The 16,321-nt window shown below is 31.9% G+C and overlaps 1 protein-coding gene across 2 annotated transcripts in view; it reads right to left on the reverse strand.

Annotated features, from left to right (window-relative positions):
• The window catches only part of LOC126879077 (cytochrome P450 9e2-like), a 59,279-nt gene that overhangs the window by 13,000 nt on the left and 29,958 nt on the right, over nucleotides 1-16,321 (reverse strand). For both annotated transcript variants that reach the window (XM_050641991.1, XM_050641992.1), the window contains one exon: nucleotides 12,552-12,880. In XM_050641991.1, the coding sequence (XP_050497948.1) occupies nucleotides 12,552-12,880 (329 nt within the window). The remainder of the gene's footprint in view (nucleotides 1-12,551; nucleotides 12,881-16,321) is intronic.

Raw genomic sequence — 16,321 nt, forward strand, 5'->3', positions numbered from 1 at the left:
GAAAAGTCGTCAATAAAACAAAAATAAAGCAAACAGGAAAGAAACGAACACGACATGTTCTTAACTGGAAAGCGAATGAGAGAAAAAGAAACTATGCTGGTGGAAGGGCCTATGTTAGTAAGAAGGGTAAGAATGTTCCTTGCAAAAACTTAAAAGTGTCATGCGGAACATCTTGCCGCATGAAATGTGGTTCAAAATTATCTGAAGCTCAAAGGGAAAATATTTTCAAAAAATATTGAAATGATACAGCAGATTATAACATCAAAAGGCAATTTATATTATCTTGTGTCCAAACGAAACCTACAGAACCATGTAGGTCGCGCTCAGGAGATGAATCTAAACTAAGATCAAATACTTTGGTTTACTCTTTTGTAATTAACGGTAATAGAACTGTAGTTTGTAGAACCATGTTCTTAAACACGTTAAGTATTTCACAACAAGTAGTGAAGACTGCTTTATCAAAGCGACAGGATGGCGGCATGGTTCAACGGGATCTTAGGGGCACTCATGAGCCAAGTAATAAGACAACAGAAACAATTATTCATTCTGTGGTATCACATATTTCATCTTTTCCCAAATACGAGTGTCACTACAATCGGGAAAGGTCCAAAAAGAATTATTTAGGGCCTGATTTAAATATTGAAAAAATGTATAAATTATAGGAACAGGAAAAAACAGAGAATAAGGATGCTACTGAAGACATAGCAAAGCCCTGGCTATATCGCGATATATTTAATAAGCAATTTAATTTAACATTTAAACCCCCAGAGGTAGACACTTGTGACGACTGCCATATGTTTGCAGCTAAAATAAGAGCAATTGATAATGATTCTGAGAAACAACTGATTGAAAACGAGAAAGATACGCACTTAAAAGAAGCAGAAGACAGATATAAATTTAAATCCATTGATATGGCCGAAGCAAAAGTAAATATAAAGCACAAAGTACTGACTGGTGATCTACAAAAGTGCCTTCCAACGCCATATTTGACCAATTGTGTAAATTTTTATAGGCCAAAAATTATGGACTTTGAATTACACTTTATACGATGGATATAATAGTGCTGCGTATTGTGTAATGTGGGATGAAACCAAAGCAAACAGAGGAGAAAATGAAATTGCTTCGGGAATTTTAAAGTGGGCTTATCTAAATATTCCTTCGTCTGACGTCGAATGTGTAACCATATGGCAGATAACTGTTGGGGCCAGACCAAAAACCATGTGTAGTTATGTGTGCATTTTACCTCATTCAAAAATATCTTTACTACATACACTCTTTAATATTACTACAAGTAATAGATTGTAAATTTCTTCTAAAGGGGCACACGCATATGGAATCCGATTCAGTACACGCTAATATAGAAAGGAAACGGAAAAAACTACCCACTCTAACTATATTAACACCCTGGGACTCAAATAAATACGAAGCTGTCAACATGGAACTCAATGATTTTAAAAATTTTGAATGCTTATATTCTTCAACAGGTCCATTTATTAATCGGAAAATAAATACTGATAGAGGGGCATTTCAAATTTCAAAATCAGTGATCTTACGTGTTACCAAAGAAAATTTTGGAATGCTTCAATATAAAACATCATTCAACAGTGACACTTTTCAAATGGTTGACTTAAGACGAAATAAAAGAGGTGATATCATTTTGCCAGAAACTTTACCACAAATGAATATGCAATTGATTCCTATATCAACAAAAAAATATAGTGATCTTATGGACTTTTCAAATGGTATCATTTATTGGTATGGTCTTATATTTGTCATCCTATTGCCATGATTTCTATAAAAATCTGCCACATTCAAACGAAGAATCCGAGTACCCTAATGATAATGATGACATGTAATTTGAAAACTGTATGTTAATTATAACTAAATAAAATAAATAAAGAAATATTGACGAGTTTTTTTACACACATAACCAATTTATGAGGACTTAGAATATGTGTATTATAAATATAAGGATTCTTATAACTTAGAGGTAATATATCCTAAGTCCATTATTTTATTATCTTTAAACCCTTACTTTACTTTCAAAATACCACAGCAAACTATATATAATACTATTTTTAAATACCGACAATAGTTTTTACTACAATTATTAATTACTTATCATTTTTTGAACAAACATCAAATATAATGTTTAAGTGCTCCTCCTGTAAAATTATGAAAATGTGACTTAGGATAGTATGCTTCCTATGTACAGATATAATATTTCTAAGATATTTTAAAAGTATGTATGTACTTATAAGTATGTGTTAAGAATATACTCAAATATACTTTTAAAGAATATTTGATAAAGGTATATTCTAAGATTAAACTTTTACGAATATTCTGAGATACTACGTACACGAATGTGCTCAGTATATTCGGTAGGAGAATATTCTTTGAAGTATATGCAAAGAACATGAAATTTAGAATGTTTTTTAAGGTACATGCTATGCATGTACTACGCATATACTAAAAAGAATATACTCAGACGAATGTTGGTAGTATATGCTTTGAACATGATGCGAACAGCATTGTTATGTGGGTTTAAGAAGAAGGAGTGGACACTGTAGACAAGATGTGGACCGCTCACATAATACATTTTATTAGGATAAGATAGAGATCACCGTGTGTAATTTTCTACAGTATGATAAATATTGGCAGCATAAATGCTCAAATGTTATACAAATTGGCCTGTCCAGTTGAAGCTCCTAAATATCGAAAGGTTTTCCTGAAAAATTTGGCGTTGAGCCTAATGAAAGGGCATCTTATCTTTAGATCAACCCTCAGATATTTACCTCAAGTGCTTTATTCAAGGTGACTTATGATCGGGAGGTTGTACCTACCGAAGAAGTCAAAACGGCAACAGGTGTATGTTTTCAAAAACTGATAGTGTGTAAAGTATTTATTAAAAGCAGCTAAGTATTTTCGGCATATCAAATGCCATGATCAGCGCTTCGTCTTATTGGGACCGTGCAAGTTCGGAAAAGCGACACCTGGTTTTATAGCTCGGCAACATTTTTAACAATTATTATATTGGCCAATTATATAAGATTGAGGCTATGTTATTAATAGGTAAACAATTGTATGCAGTAAGTAAAATTAATTATTAAAATGCAGTACTGCAAGCAAAATAAATTAATTAAATTTATTTTTATATAATAATTGCATATCATATCAATATTGTGGAGCAACATATAATTTTTCTTCTTCAATGACAGTAGGTATGAAATATACGTCAATTTGACAATTTCAATTGACAATATGAATTATTTAAGAAAGTTGCAAGATTTCTCGGCTATTCGTGCACGATCGTTTCTCGTATCCCCTCCAAGTACTTGCACAGAGCGAATAGGTATAAAAACCTCATAGAAGAGCAATCGTTGACAAATATATATATATATATATATATATATATATTTGTACAAATATTTTCGACCGTACTGTGTTATATATATATATATATATATATATATATATATATATATATATATATATATATATATATATATATATATATATATATATATATATATATATATAAACTAGAAATGATCACAGCTGATTAGTAATTATCAATTTACAAATTATTGGGTTAACATATTAATATATATTAATATATTAATATATATAACATATTAATATATATATATATATATATATATATATATATATATATATATATATATATATATATATATATATATATATAGTGGGGTAAGTAGTGGGGTTCCTACGGTCTCCTCCGCAGCCTACATTTCGCCCGCCATCGTTTTCTATCCACCCATTCGTTTTCGTCAATAGCTCTATCTGCCATAGACTGTTCTATGCCTTTCTTCCATGTTTCTGTAGGCCTTCCTCTTCTTCTTCTATTTATGGGTGTGTAATTTAATGCTCTTTTTGGCCATCTTTCCTCTGACATCCTCATAACATGACCATACCATAGCAATTTCTTTGTTTCTATATGGTCAACCGTGTAATATAAACTATTTGTCCGTCGTCTTATTTCCTCATTTGGTACATGTTCTAATCTAGATACTCTGCATGCTCTACGTAAGTAATCCATTTCCGCTAGTTCTATATTTTTTCTTTTCTTTCCTGTGAGTTGCCAACACTCTGCTCCATAAGTTATAATAGGTTCTACAATTGTTTTGTAGATTGTTAACTTTGTGTTCAGCTTCACCTTGTTAGACCATAGTAGACCATTTAAAATACGAGTTGCTTTCCTTCCTTGCTGTATCCTATGCTGTATGTCTCTTTTTGTAGTTCCTTCTTCTGATATTATGCTTCCTAAATATCTATATTCCTTACATTTCCTTATATTTCTTAACTCTAATTCCGGATCTTCGGTTTCCTCTCCTACTCTCAAATATTCCGTTTTCTCCATGTTCATACATAGGCCCCATTTTTCATATTCGATCTATAACTTTCTTAGCATATAATCCATATCATGTTCATCGTTGGCAAGAATTACTTGGTCATCAGCAAAAAACAAAGTTGTTAAGCACTTTTCTTCAATCATTATTCCCATCCCAGCAACTGTTTTCCTCCATTGCTCCAGAGCTTTCTGGATGTATATTTTAAATAGTGTTGACGATAAGCAGCACCCTTGCCTTAAACCTTTTGTAACAGGGAATGGTTTCGACATAGATTTTCCCTGCTTAATACAGCTTTTCGGATTTTGATACATATTTTGAATTGCTCGCACATATGCTTCGCTTATGCCTATCGTGGTCAAAATGTCAAAGAGTTTCTTTAAAGGTATCGTGTCGTAGGCTTTTTCCAGATCAATAAATGTTAGGTGAGTAGACAGATTCCTTGCTCTTCTCTTCTCTATTATTTGTTGCATCACGAATATGTTATCTGCGCACGATCTACCGGCGCGAAAACCACTCTGTTCTTCCATGTCCTGAATTTCTAATTCCACCCTTTTCTTTAAAACTCGGCCATACAACCTCCCCATTGCACTGGTTATACTTATACCTCTGTAGTTTTTGCACAACGTTTTGTCTCCTTTTTTGTAAATCGAGCTAATGTATGCACAATTCCAGTCTTCTGGTATTTTTTCTCCCTGCAACATGCATTTGTTGAAGAGTTCCGTCATTATTTCGTGCAGTATGTATGGTCCATATTTTATCAGTTCGATGGGGATATTTCCAGGTCCTGATGCTTTCCCATTTTTTGATTCTAATAAGGCTTCTTTTATTTCTTCTGTAGTTATTCTTCTAACTTGTTCATTTACATTCGTCTGCATGTCCATTTGATTTACCTCAAATTCGGGTCTAGTTTCCCTCAGTAGTATCTTACAGTAATCTTCCCATTCTTTGGTACTTATTAAATTTAAATTACTCTGCCCTTTATTTTCTTTTCTGATATTTTTTATCGTTTTCCATGCTTCAGCTACTTTGGATCCGCCTATGTATCTTTCCACCTCTTCGCACTTTCTTTCCCATGTGTCATTTTCACTCCTTATTACTTCTCTTTTCACTTCTCTGTTTAGTTGTGTGTATACTCTTTGATCTTGTAAGTCCTGTGTTTGTAGCCATTTTTGGTAAGCTGTCTTCTTGTTATCTACTAAACCTTTTAGTTTCTCTGACCACCATTCTGGATTTTGTTTATCATCTTTTTCCAAATATCCTAACGCTTCCTTTGCTGCTGTGTGTATGCTTTCTTTTATTTGCTGGTACAACTTTTCGGTGTTATCGGTGTTACTTTCTATAAATCTTAATTTTGAGGCCAGTCTCAACTTATACAAAAATTTGGTCGATTCGTGTTTTAAGCTTTCCAACTTATAACACTTTTCTGAAATGTTAGTTCCTTCGTCTTTTTTTAGCCTTTTTGTATTTGTTGACCGGTAAGTTATTCTTATGCTGGCTACCAACAGGTGGTGATCGGATCCACATTCTGGTCCCCGGTATACCCTCACGTCTGTAGTCTTAAGTCTAGAGCTTTCTCTTTGGATTATGTAGTCAATTATTGACCGTAGTTTTTTTGTAGGTTGCGTCCATGTGAATTTGTGGATATTTTTGTGTGAGAAGAACCCATTCATTATTTTTAGCGATCGGAATTGGCAAAAATCTCTCAGACGAGTACCGTTTTCGTTCAGTGTTTCTTCGCCATATCTCCCCACTACAGAGTGATTCTGCTCTCTTCCTACTCTCCCATTTGCGTCTCTTAAAATGTACAATTCATTGTCATTTTTAATAGCATTTACTACATCGGATAGTTTATTGTAGAAATTGTCCTTTGTTTGTTTATCTGCATCTTCATTGGGAGCGTAGATTCCGATTATTGTTAGGCTGTGACCGTTTTTCTCTATCTCTAATGTGATTATTTGCTCATCCACTTCTTCCCATTTTTTAATGTGTTTTCTATAGTCTTTCTTAATTGCTATAGATACTCCCCTTTTGGCTCTGCAGTCTTTAGGTACACCACTATAAAGATGAATGTAGTTTCCCGTCTCCTCATTTCCTTTCCCCTTTTCCCCAATATTTTGTTTCTCCAGCTCTGAAAAAACTTCTGTCTGTTTAGTTCGTATCCCTTGTATATTCCAGGTTGCCATTTTCCACGTCCGTTTTCGTAGCAATTTTCGTCGTCGATTTGATCCATCCGGATTCCGAGGCGTTAAGTCGAAATTTTTAGCATATGTAACTTTTTACAAATGACGAGTTGCTAGCCCGTCGATTTAACCTTCTGGCTAGAAGGGACAGAATTTTCTGTCGGGGTTTATTCCCTTAGCCGAAGTGTTCCAGTTATTTAAAGGCGCCGGAAGCTCGCCTTTCACCCTCTCCCGTTTGCTACACCCCACACACCCATTGTGCGCTGTGCATTGCCCAGTGGTCACGCGGCTCATGCCTTCGTGGACGTGGGAGTAGGATTTGTCGGAGCATCCTTAATAGACTGTGATCGTTACTCGGAGTTTCCGGTGTGGTCAGAATTTCGACAGTTCTGACCACCTCCGGGACCAGGAATCCGACCATTAGACCACCACTGACAAATAACATATTAAATTTAAAATTGATTTAGGGCTGTAAGCTGTAACGTGAACACGTGTTTACGTTACAATGTGATGATAGCCTTATTATCTACACTGTGTCCGTAAAGTATGGAACAAATTCTTTTTTAGCTAAACAGAGCATTTTAAGAAATAATCCTGAAAGACGTCGATTTTTGATTTTAATTTACCGTATTTTAAAATAATATTCTAATATACAGGGTGAATTACTTTCGAGTAATGACGTCACCGTCATTTTTTTTAAATGAAATACCCCCATTTTGTCTCAATTTTCGGACTACTCTAGTTGAGCTGATTCCAAAAATGTATCACATGTTGATTCAAATTGGTACAGGGTGGACAAAAATACAATAGTTTTGTGTGTGTGCTCATAATATTAAATTTTAATTAATTTTTGATATTAATAATTAATATCAAATATTAATTAAAATCAAAAATTAATTAAAATATCAAAAATGCAATGAGTTTTTTTGATAATATTGTTAATTTAACTAACGCGTTACTTTATGAACACACACAAAACTATTGTATTTTTGTCCACCCTGTACCAATTTGAATCAACATGTGATATATTTTTGGAATCAGTTCAGCTAGAGTAATCCGAAAATTGAGACAAAATGGGGGTGTTCCATTAAAAAAAAATGACGGTGACGTCATTACTCGAAAGTAATTCACCCTGTATATTAGAATATTATTTTAAAATACGGTAAATTAAAATCAAAAATCGACGTGTTTCAGGATTATTTCTTAAAATGCTCTGTTTAGCTAAAAAAGAATTTGTTCCATACTTTACGGACACAGTGTATAAGCATATCGATGTGATATTAAATATTTTTAAGGGTTTTTAGCCAAGATCAGAGGCCTAGCCATGAATCATCTTCTTCGTTTTCTTTTATACAGGGTGTCCAGAAACTCTACCGACAAACGAAGACAGGAGATTCCTCAGATAATTTTAAGATATTTTAACCCAATTCACTTAGCCCGAAAATGCTTCCTAAGGGAGCTACAGCCCTTCGAAGATGGCGTCTTGTAATTAGTTTTTCTTAAATAATACCAGAACGCTTCTATTGAGAAAAACAAAAATTGGTGCACATATTTATATTCTAGAGAAAAATCGATTCCATGCATTGCAAATTTCTAGTACCGGTCATAGGTGTCCGTTTTGGATGGGGCAACAGATATTTTATCGCATAACTTTTTTATCTTTAATTTTTAAGCATTTTTGACTCTGAATTATCAAATTGTGAGGTATTATACAACTAAAAGGTACTTTTGTTTTAAGTCGATAGGATACACCGTTTTCTAGAAAAATCGATTTGAAAATTTTCCTTTCAATATTTTGAGGTCTAGAATCTACACCTCAGAGATTGGACATTCTTAATGAATCACCCTGTATAAGTGTGTACGAGTCATACAGTACGTTTCTATTCTAACGGAGAAGAACAAAATAGAACCCCTCTAAAGCGCGGTGTGTGCCGGCAAAGTGTACCTAATGGAGAAGAAGTTTTGCCGTAAGTCATTTACATGCAAGAAACATTCTGATATTGATGTGGTTTGCAATAATTATTATGAGAATGAGGGAGTTGATTCTGATCATTAGTCAGATCCTTTTTAAAATATTATATTTTTAAAGTGTCGATTAATTTTTTCAACGAAAACTTTTCGTTTATAAATTCGCAAAGTCTGTGCCTTCGTGCGTTGCCGCTCCTGCAATATTTAGAGGCCACCTAGCGATGGATTCCTATATAGTTTTATCTCCTAAATCCAAATCTGAAAACGACATTTCGCTATCTCTAACCGTCTTCGAGATATCCTACCTCAAAGTCGTCATTTTGACGTCACAAGCCTTCTTTAAATACTTATTTTCTTCCGACATAGAAACGTCAACTCAACTTGTTTTCGTTTGACGCAACTAAACTTCAACATAACATTGAAATGTCAAATAAATAAATTTTATTTATTTATGGTAATATAATGTTAAATTACAGTTCACTATTTTCAACGAAAACTTTGTTTAATTTGTATATATTTATTTTTTCAATAAAATAGTTTAAATATTAAATTTCTGGCAAATATTTTTATATAAATACATATAAATAATATACATATTCGCTTCAACATCACATTCGGCTATAAACGCCTATAGTCGTAATCATCACGACTGTCAGAGACTCTTATTTTATTTGAGCTGTCTACTGAATGATATACAGTGAGCACGTAAAGGTTGGAATAAATTCATTTTCTCGAGAATGGACGATTTTGTAAAAAAATCCCAACAGGTCAATTTTTATTTTTAAATTACGACTTTTTGGCATATATTTCATACTAGTGACGTCACCCATCTGGGCGTGATGACGTCATCGATGATATTTTTAAATGATAATAGGGGTCGTGTGATAGCTCATTTGAAAGGTAATTTAATTCTCTATTCAGTAATATAAAGATTAACATAATTCTTTATACAGGGTGCCCAAAAAAAATTTTTTTGAATTACATTTATTGACATAAAAAGAAGAATGCATGTAATTTATTTAATTCAAAATACATTTTACTGCTCTCAGAAAATAGAAAACAATGTTTATTTGAAAAATATTCATTGCTTTTCGCTTAAATTCAATGTTCAAACTGTCAAGAGGAAGGCGAGTGGCTGCTTTAATATTAAATTTAAGCAAAAAACAATATTTATTTGTCAAATAAACATTATTTCCTGTTTTCTGATAGCAGTAAAATGTATTTTTGAGTTAAATAAATTACACAGATTCTTCTGTTTATGCCAATTAATTTAATTAAATTTTTTTTTGGGCGCTCTGTATAAATAATTATATTAATGTTTATATTACTGAATAGAGAATTGAATTACCTTTCAAATGAGCTATTACACAACCCCTATTCTAATTTAAAAAAATCATAGATGACGTCATCACGCCCAGATGGGTGACGTCATTAGTATAATATATATGCCAAAATGTCGCAATTTCAAAAAAAAAATTGACCTGTTTCGGGATTTTTTTCCAAAATCGTCCATTCTCGAGAAAATGAATTTATTCCAACCTTTACGTGCTCACTGTATATCATGTAGTATATTATTGTATTTATGTATTATTATATACAGGGTGTCTACTTAAGTTGGACACATATTATGGGAAACTTTTTTATTTTTAATTTTACGAAAAAAGTTATTCTTCATAAAATGATCTAAGATGCAATCATCATATTATATCAAGCTTTATCAATTTTATTCGAGATATGTCAAAAAATATGAATTTCGCTCGAAAGTAGAGTACCTTTATAGTGCACAATATTTAAATTAGGATATAATTGCATATTAAAATATAGCCTTTAACACTTAACAACTTTTCATAATAGAAATTTTCCATATAATGAATTTAAATACATAAATAAACAAAGTTTTCATTATGATAATGAACATTTTCAGCTTGTTTGTAAATAAAAATAACAAAGATTAGTTTAATATATGTACCTACCATAAACTATCATTTTTCATATCCTTATAATTAGGCTATTGATTATGTTCAAAATAAGATAGCTAAAAGGAACTACAACGTTAACGGGATTTTATTATCTCATATAGTTAATGGACCTCTAAATTTGAAAAAACCTCGGAGTGCTACCATTTAAATGGGTGCGTTTTTAAGAAATGGGTGAATTAGTCCCTAGGCACAGGGTGAACTAGGGTGAGTGCTATGCACTTTTTGTACAAAGATGTCTGCAGGAAAATTGTTCCAGGTTAAATTTACTATTGAAATATTACATTTTAAAGTCAAAAATATTTTTATTTACAAAAGTATATTCAAAAGAAAAGCAAAAAACAACACGAAAGAAAGCAATTTTATTTTTTGCCCCATAACTTTTTTCTACGGGGATATAGGTACAGACATCAGCAGAAATTAACTAACATTATTTCTCTTTAATATGGCGTTTAGTAGAAGTCTCTACGATTTATATTTTCTGAAATAGGATTTTTCAAAATGTTCCGCTCACAGCATTTTTGGACCATTTTCCCCATTATTTCGCAAACATTGTTCTGTAACTTTTTTTACGCATTTCTAGGTATATGCAATGGTACATTTATTAGAAAGAGGGGTCAATTACCTTTAAAATAGTCTATTATATAAGGTTGCTTGACTATTTTGAGGCAAGTTCTGCTTTTTCAAGGTTTCATACTTTTAATGATTTTTGATATTTTTTATGATTATTTTTTAAATTTCTCATTATGACATTTTTTCTTGTATATTTAGGGATATACATTGTATAATAGAAAACAGCATATTTTCTTTACTTTAAAATGGTGTATTCCAAAAAAATCTAGGACTATTTTTAAACAAGATATCCGTAAGATATCCAAAAGTATCCTTAATTTGAAAAAAATTTAAAATTTCTTATTTTTTTTTCAATTGGAAGAATATAATTGCATATTATAATATAATTTTTAATTCCAAATAATTTTTCTTAATACACTTTTCCATATTGTGAAATATAAAGGTACTTTACTCCTGAGCAAATTCATATTTTTTAACATACCTCGTACACTATTAACTATTAATAAAACTTTATATCTGATGATCGCATTTTAGGTTTTAGACTAGGCAGAGCATTTAAAAAAAAATAACTTTTTTTCATAAAACTAATACTAAAATATTTTTCCATATGCTTCCAACTATTGCATGTGTATATGTCACACTTTGAAAAAGCATATCTTGTTTAAAAATAGTCCTAGAATTTTTTATTGTACACCATTTTAAAGTAAAGAAAATAAGATTCCCTTTTTGTTACACAATACATATACCCAAATATACAATAAAACAAGTTATAATGAGAAATTTAAAAATAATCGTAAAATAAGTATATCAAAAATCATTAAAAGTATAAAATTTTGAAAAACCATATTTTGCTTAAATATAGCCACACGGCCTTCTACGATAGAACATTTAAAAGGTAACTGACTTCTCTTTCTGTTAAATGCGTTACCGCATTGCGTGTACCTAGAAATGCGTAGCAAAAAGTTACAGAACAATGTTTGCGAAGTAACAAGGAAAATATCCCAAAATCGCTGTGAGTGGCGAAATTTGAAAAATCATATTTTGGAAATTGTAAATCACAGGGACTTCTACCAAACGCCATTTTAAATAGGAAGGATGGAAGTTTTTTTCTGTGAAGCAATGCCTATACCTATATCCCCGTGGAAAAAAGTTATGGGACAAAAACAAAATTGATATCGTTCATGTTTTTTTCTTGCTTTTCTTTTGGATAGATTTTTGTAAAAAAACATGTTTTTGACTTTAAAATGTGATATTTCGATAGTAAATTTAACCTGGAATAATTTTCCTATAGAAGTATGAAACAATAAAACCCTGTTAACGCTGTAGTTCCTTTCTAAAATACATAATCAATAGCCTAAATAATTTCTCTGCATTTATTTAAAGAAAGTATCATTTACAAAAAGACGTAAAATTTACGACACGCGCTCGATCATGTGGAATTAAAAGGCGTGCCCACTGGAGGGTTATAAAATACTTACCCCTAAAACCTTCGGCATGAGTATATATCCAAAAAACTTGAGACTTTTCCAGAACCCAAAATCTACTGCTTTCATTCCCATAACAAAAAAATCATTATCTCTGTGCTTTAAAGAATCTGTTTTAACGCCAAAAGCAGTCGTAGCAATAACATCGTTCGTGAATCGTCTAAAAGTATCCTTCATTTCCGTTTCGATAGTATCTTTGTCATTGTCCAGGAAATATTTTATGAAGTTCTCACCACATTCAGACATCAGGACGAACATGGCTCGCATTTTGCTGCTGGTGAAGGTTGGACTGAGGATCGGTCTCGTATCACGCCATACTTGACCTTTAAGAAGGAAAAAGAAGGTTTACCAATTTTTTAAAGAGCTATGTAATGACAGCTATGACAGCTGATCTGATCGATTATACACCACTATGATAACAGGTGAGGTACTGACCACCACCAAATCTCGAAAATTACAATACTTCGGACACATTATGCGAAATTAATCTCGAAACTTGGTTGGCCACTTCTCAAAACTGCACTTGCGGGGAGTTGGGTACATTAGAGCATGTGATTTTCGATTGTGCAAACTTCCAGATGCTGAATCAACAGTTATATAAGAATCTACAAACAGTAGGAGTTACTCTCCCCACCAATTTAAATTCCATTTTATGTACACGAAATATAAATTTGTATAAAATTGTTTATAACCACTTAAAAAATATGAAAATTGATATTTAAAAAGAATATAAAAAAATTTAAAAAAAATATAAAAAAAATTCAAAAAAAATATAGATAAAAAAAACAATAAAAAAAGAATAAAAATAACAAAAAAAGAGATAGATATTAAAAAACAATAAAAAAAAATAAAGCAAAAAAAATCACAAAGAAGGCCTAAACCTCCGAGAAGTTGAATGGGGTTTAGGTCTTAGCGCTAAAAAAAAATTATTTTAATATCAATTTGTGGTTTAGTATTATTTAGTAATAGTGTTTAATATTAGTATGTGAAGAGTACAGGGGAAAAACAAGAAATGTCACTTTTTCATGAGTTTTGGCTTTACTCGCCATGTGGTAGCAAAAACTGAGTACTATCGACTAGACTATCGATTCAGAACAATAACCAGATAGATCAGTCTATACAAATTTTCTAAGAATTTGTATCCAGTCGAAGGATCAGAATTGTCCGCATGCCACTGAACAAAAATAAGGAATGTTAGCAGTTTTTTGTGCATTATTAAATTAATATAGATTAATATTGTATTAAGATTATAGAATAAGGATTGCTAGAATTCTGCTAAGAATCTCATAAGTAGTGTTTAGATATCATAAGAATTAAACCTTTATTGGTGTTTATCTCAATATGTATAAAATGTGACATTCCTTGTTTTTCCCCTGTACTCTTCATGTATTTTTAATGTAATGTATGTAATATATGTTTGTAATTATTAAAATATAATGTATATCAGTTAAAATTAGGAAATTGTGTCTATGAAAATGATAATAAAAAAAATTTGAGCTGGCCAATTGGTTCAAACCAAGGTCATACATCCAAACACAAACACACATAATCTCGAAATTGAATGGAAAACAAAATAAATGCAATACAAATGATGTTTTGGAGAAGATGCAAGTTAACACTAATGTACAAAGTGAGAAATGAACGAATTAGAAATCTAATGAATGTGAAGGAGAAACCCGAAAATTACTATGAAGAAGATCTAGATCATGGTCATTTGGTACATGCTAATAGATAACCAACGAAGCTCTGACGTCCGAGTGATTTCCGGTATAAGCAATCCCCCACTTACTGACCAACGGCTTTAGGCGGATGAGTTGATAAGTGGTAGGGCACTCTTTGGTCCTGGGGTTGATAAATCGGTCCCGAAGGTGAGTGAACCAAAATTTGGCCAACGGAATAAGGATTTAGAAGGTAAGGGGAAGCCACTAAATTAAAGATCCACATGGATATCCATGGAATACTTATCTAATATGTCGGACAAAAATGAACAAAAGACCCTCAGTTCTGGGCAGACCTTAGATGGTTTGAGGGTGCTAAGAATCCCCCGGGTTCGACTTAAAGATGTTATTCATAAAGTAACGAAATGGAACGTCAATAGTTTGTGCATCCCAGGAAAGATAGATAACTTGCTCAAAGAAATGTGGCACCTTGAAGTGAAGATAATGAGCGTAAGTGAATTGAGGTGGTCTGGCTCAGGCATTTCCCACAAAGACAACTTTACTATGTACTATTCGGTAGCGACACCAGTGATAATTACCACAGACACGGAGTTGCAATAGTACTTTTGATAATGGAATTGCGATATCTGTTATAGATTATGTATAGGCCTGGATCCCGCGTACAAAAAAAAGTTGATTAATAGCAAGCTGAAAATTTGTTAATAGCTTAACGGTGTCTAGTCGGACAAACTTTGATGTATGGGAACACTGGGACAGGGGAAGTGTTGATTATGGAATGCGATTTTAATTGTGAAACGTGTCATCCTGACAAGTTTATGATTGTAAAAACTAGCAGGTTGTTTTTAAGTTTATTCAATAGCAAACTTTATATTTTCCCACTTATATTTTCTCCCATTTTAACTGCCTATAACTTCTAAACGGCTCAAGATAGAAATATGCGGTTTTCGCTGAAATGTTTTATTTTAGTAAAAGTTTTGTCTGAATGGATTGAATTTTTTATATCGCTTTCAAATATGAAAATGAAAATGGCGGATTTTTGAAAAAAACGTTGTTGACTTTTTTTTTAATGGAACACCCAGTATATTTTTTTGTAAATTGAAAGAAATGCCATTCACCTATCCAGCGATATAAAGTTTTTCAAAATCGGTTGTCAAATCACTGAGTAATTAATTTTTAAAATGAGAGGTGCAACGTGGATATCACATACCTAAATACCATAAAGAAGCAAATTGATATTATGTTATGTGAGTTCCACATTGCATCTCTCATTTTAAAAATTAATTGTTCAGTCATTTGACAACCGATTTTAAAATTTTTTATATCGCTGGATAGGTAAATGACCGTTTTTTTTCCAAGTTACAAAAAAATATACTGGGTGTTTTAATAAAAAAATTTAACAAAGTTTCCTTTTATATCCGCATTTTTTTATTTAAAAGCAATATAAAAAATGGTCATTTACCTAAAAACTTGAAAAAACGGTCATTTACCTATCCAGCGATATAAAAAATTTTAAAATCGGTTGTCAAATGACTGAGCAATTAATTTTTAAAATGAGAGATGCAATGTGGAAATCACATAACATAATATCAATTTGCTTCGTTATGGTATTTAGGTAAGTGATATCAACGTTGCACCTCTCATTTTAAAAATTAATTACACAGTGATTTGACAACCGATTTTGAAAAACTTTATGTCGCTGGATAGGTGAATGACATTTCTTTCAAATTACAAAAAAATATACTGGGTGTTCCATTAAAAAAAAGTCAACAACGTTTTTTTCAAAAATCCGCCATTTTTATTTTCATATTTGAAAGCGATATAAAAAATTCAATCCATTCATACAAAACTTTTACTAAAATAAAACATTTGAGCGAAAACCGCATATTTCTATCTTGAGCCGTTTAGAAGTTATAGGCAGTTAAAATGGGGGAAAATATAAGTGGACACCCGGTATATGAAAACATGTGTGTCCGACAAATATATTGGACATCTTTAAATAAGTCCGATACGTAGAACATGTCAAATGACAGGAATTATATTGGTGGTAAATAGCAGTCTGATTTTTTCATGAGAGTTTAATGAAAG

This window comes from Diabrotica virgifera, chromosome 1 (genome assembly GCF_917563875.1).
Source record: "Diabrotica virgifera virgifera chromosome 1, PGI_DIABVI_V3a".
Lineage (NCBI taxonomy): Eukaryota > Metazoa > Arthropoda > Insecta > Coleoptera > Chrysomelidae > Diabrotica > Diabrotica virgifera.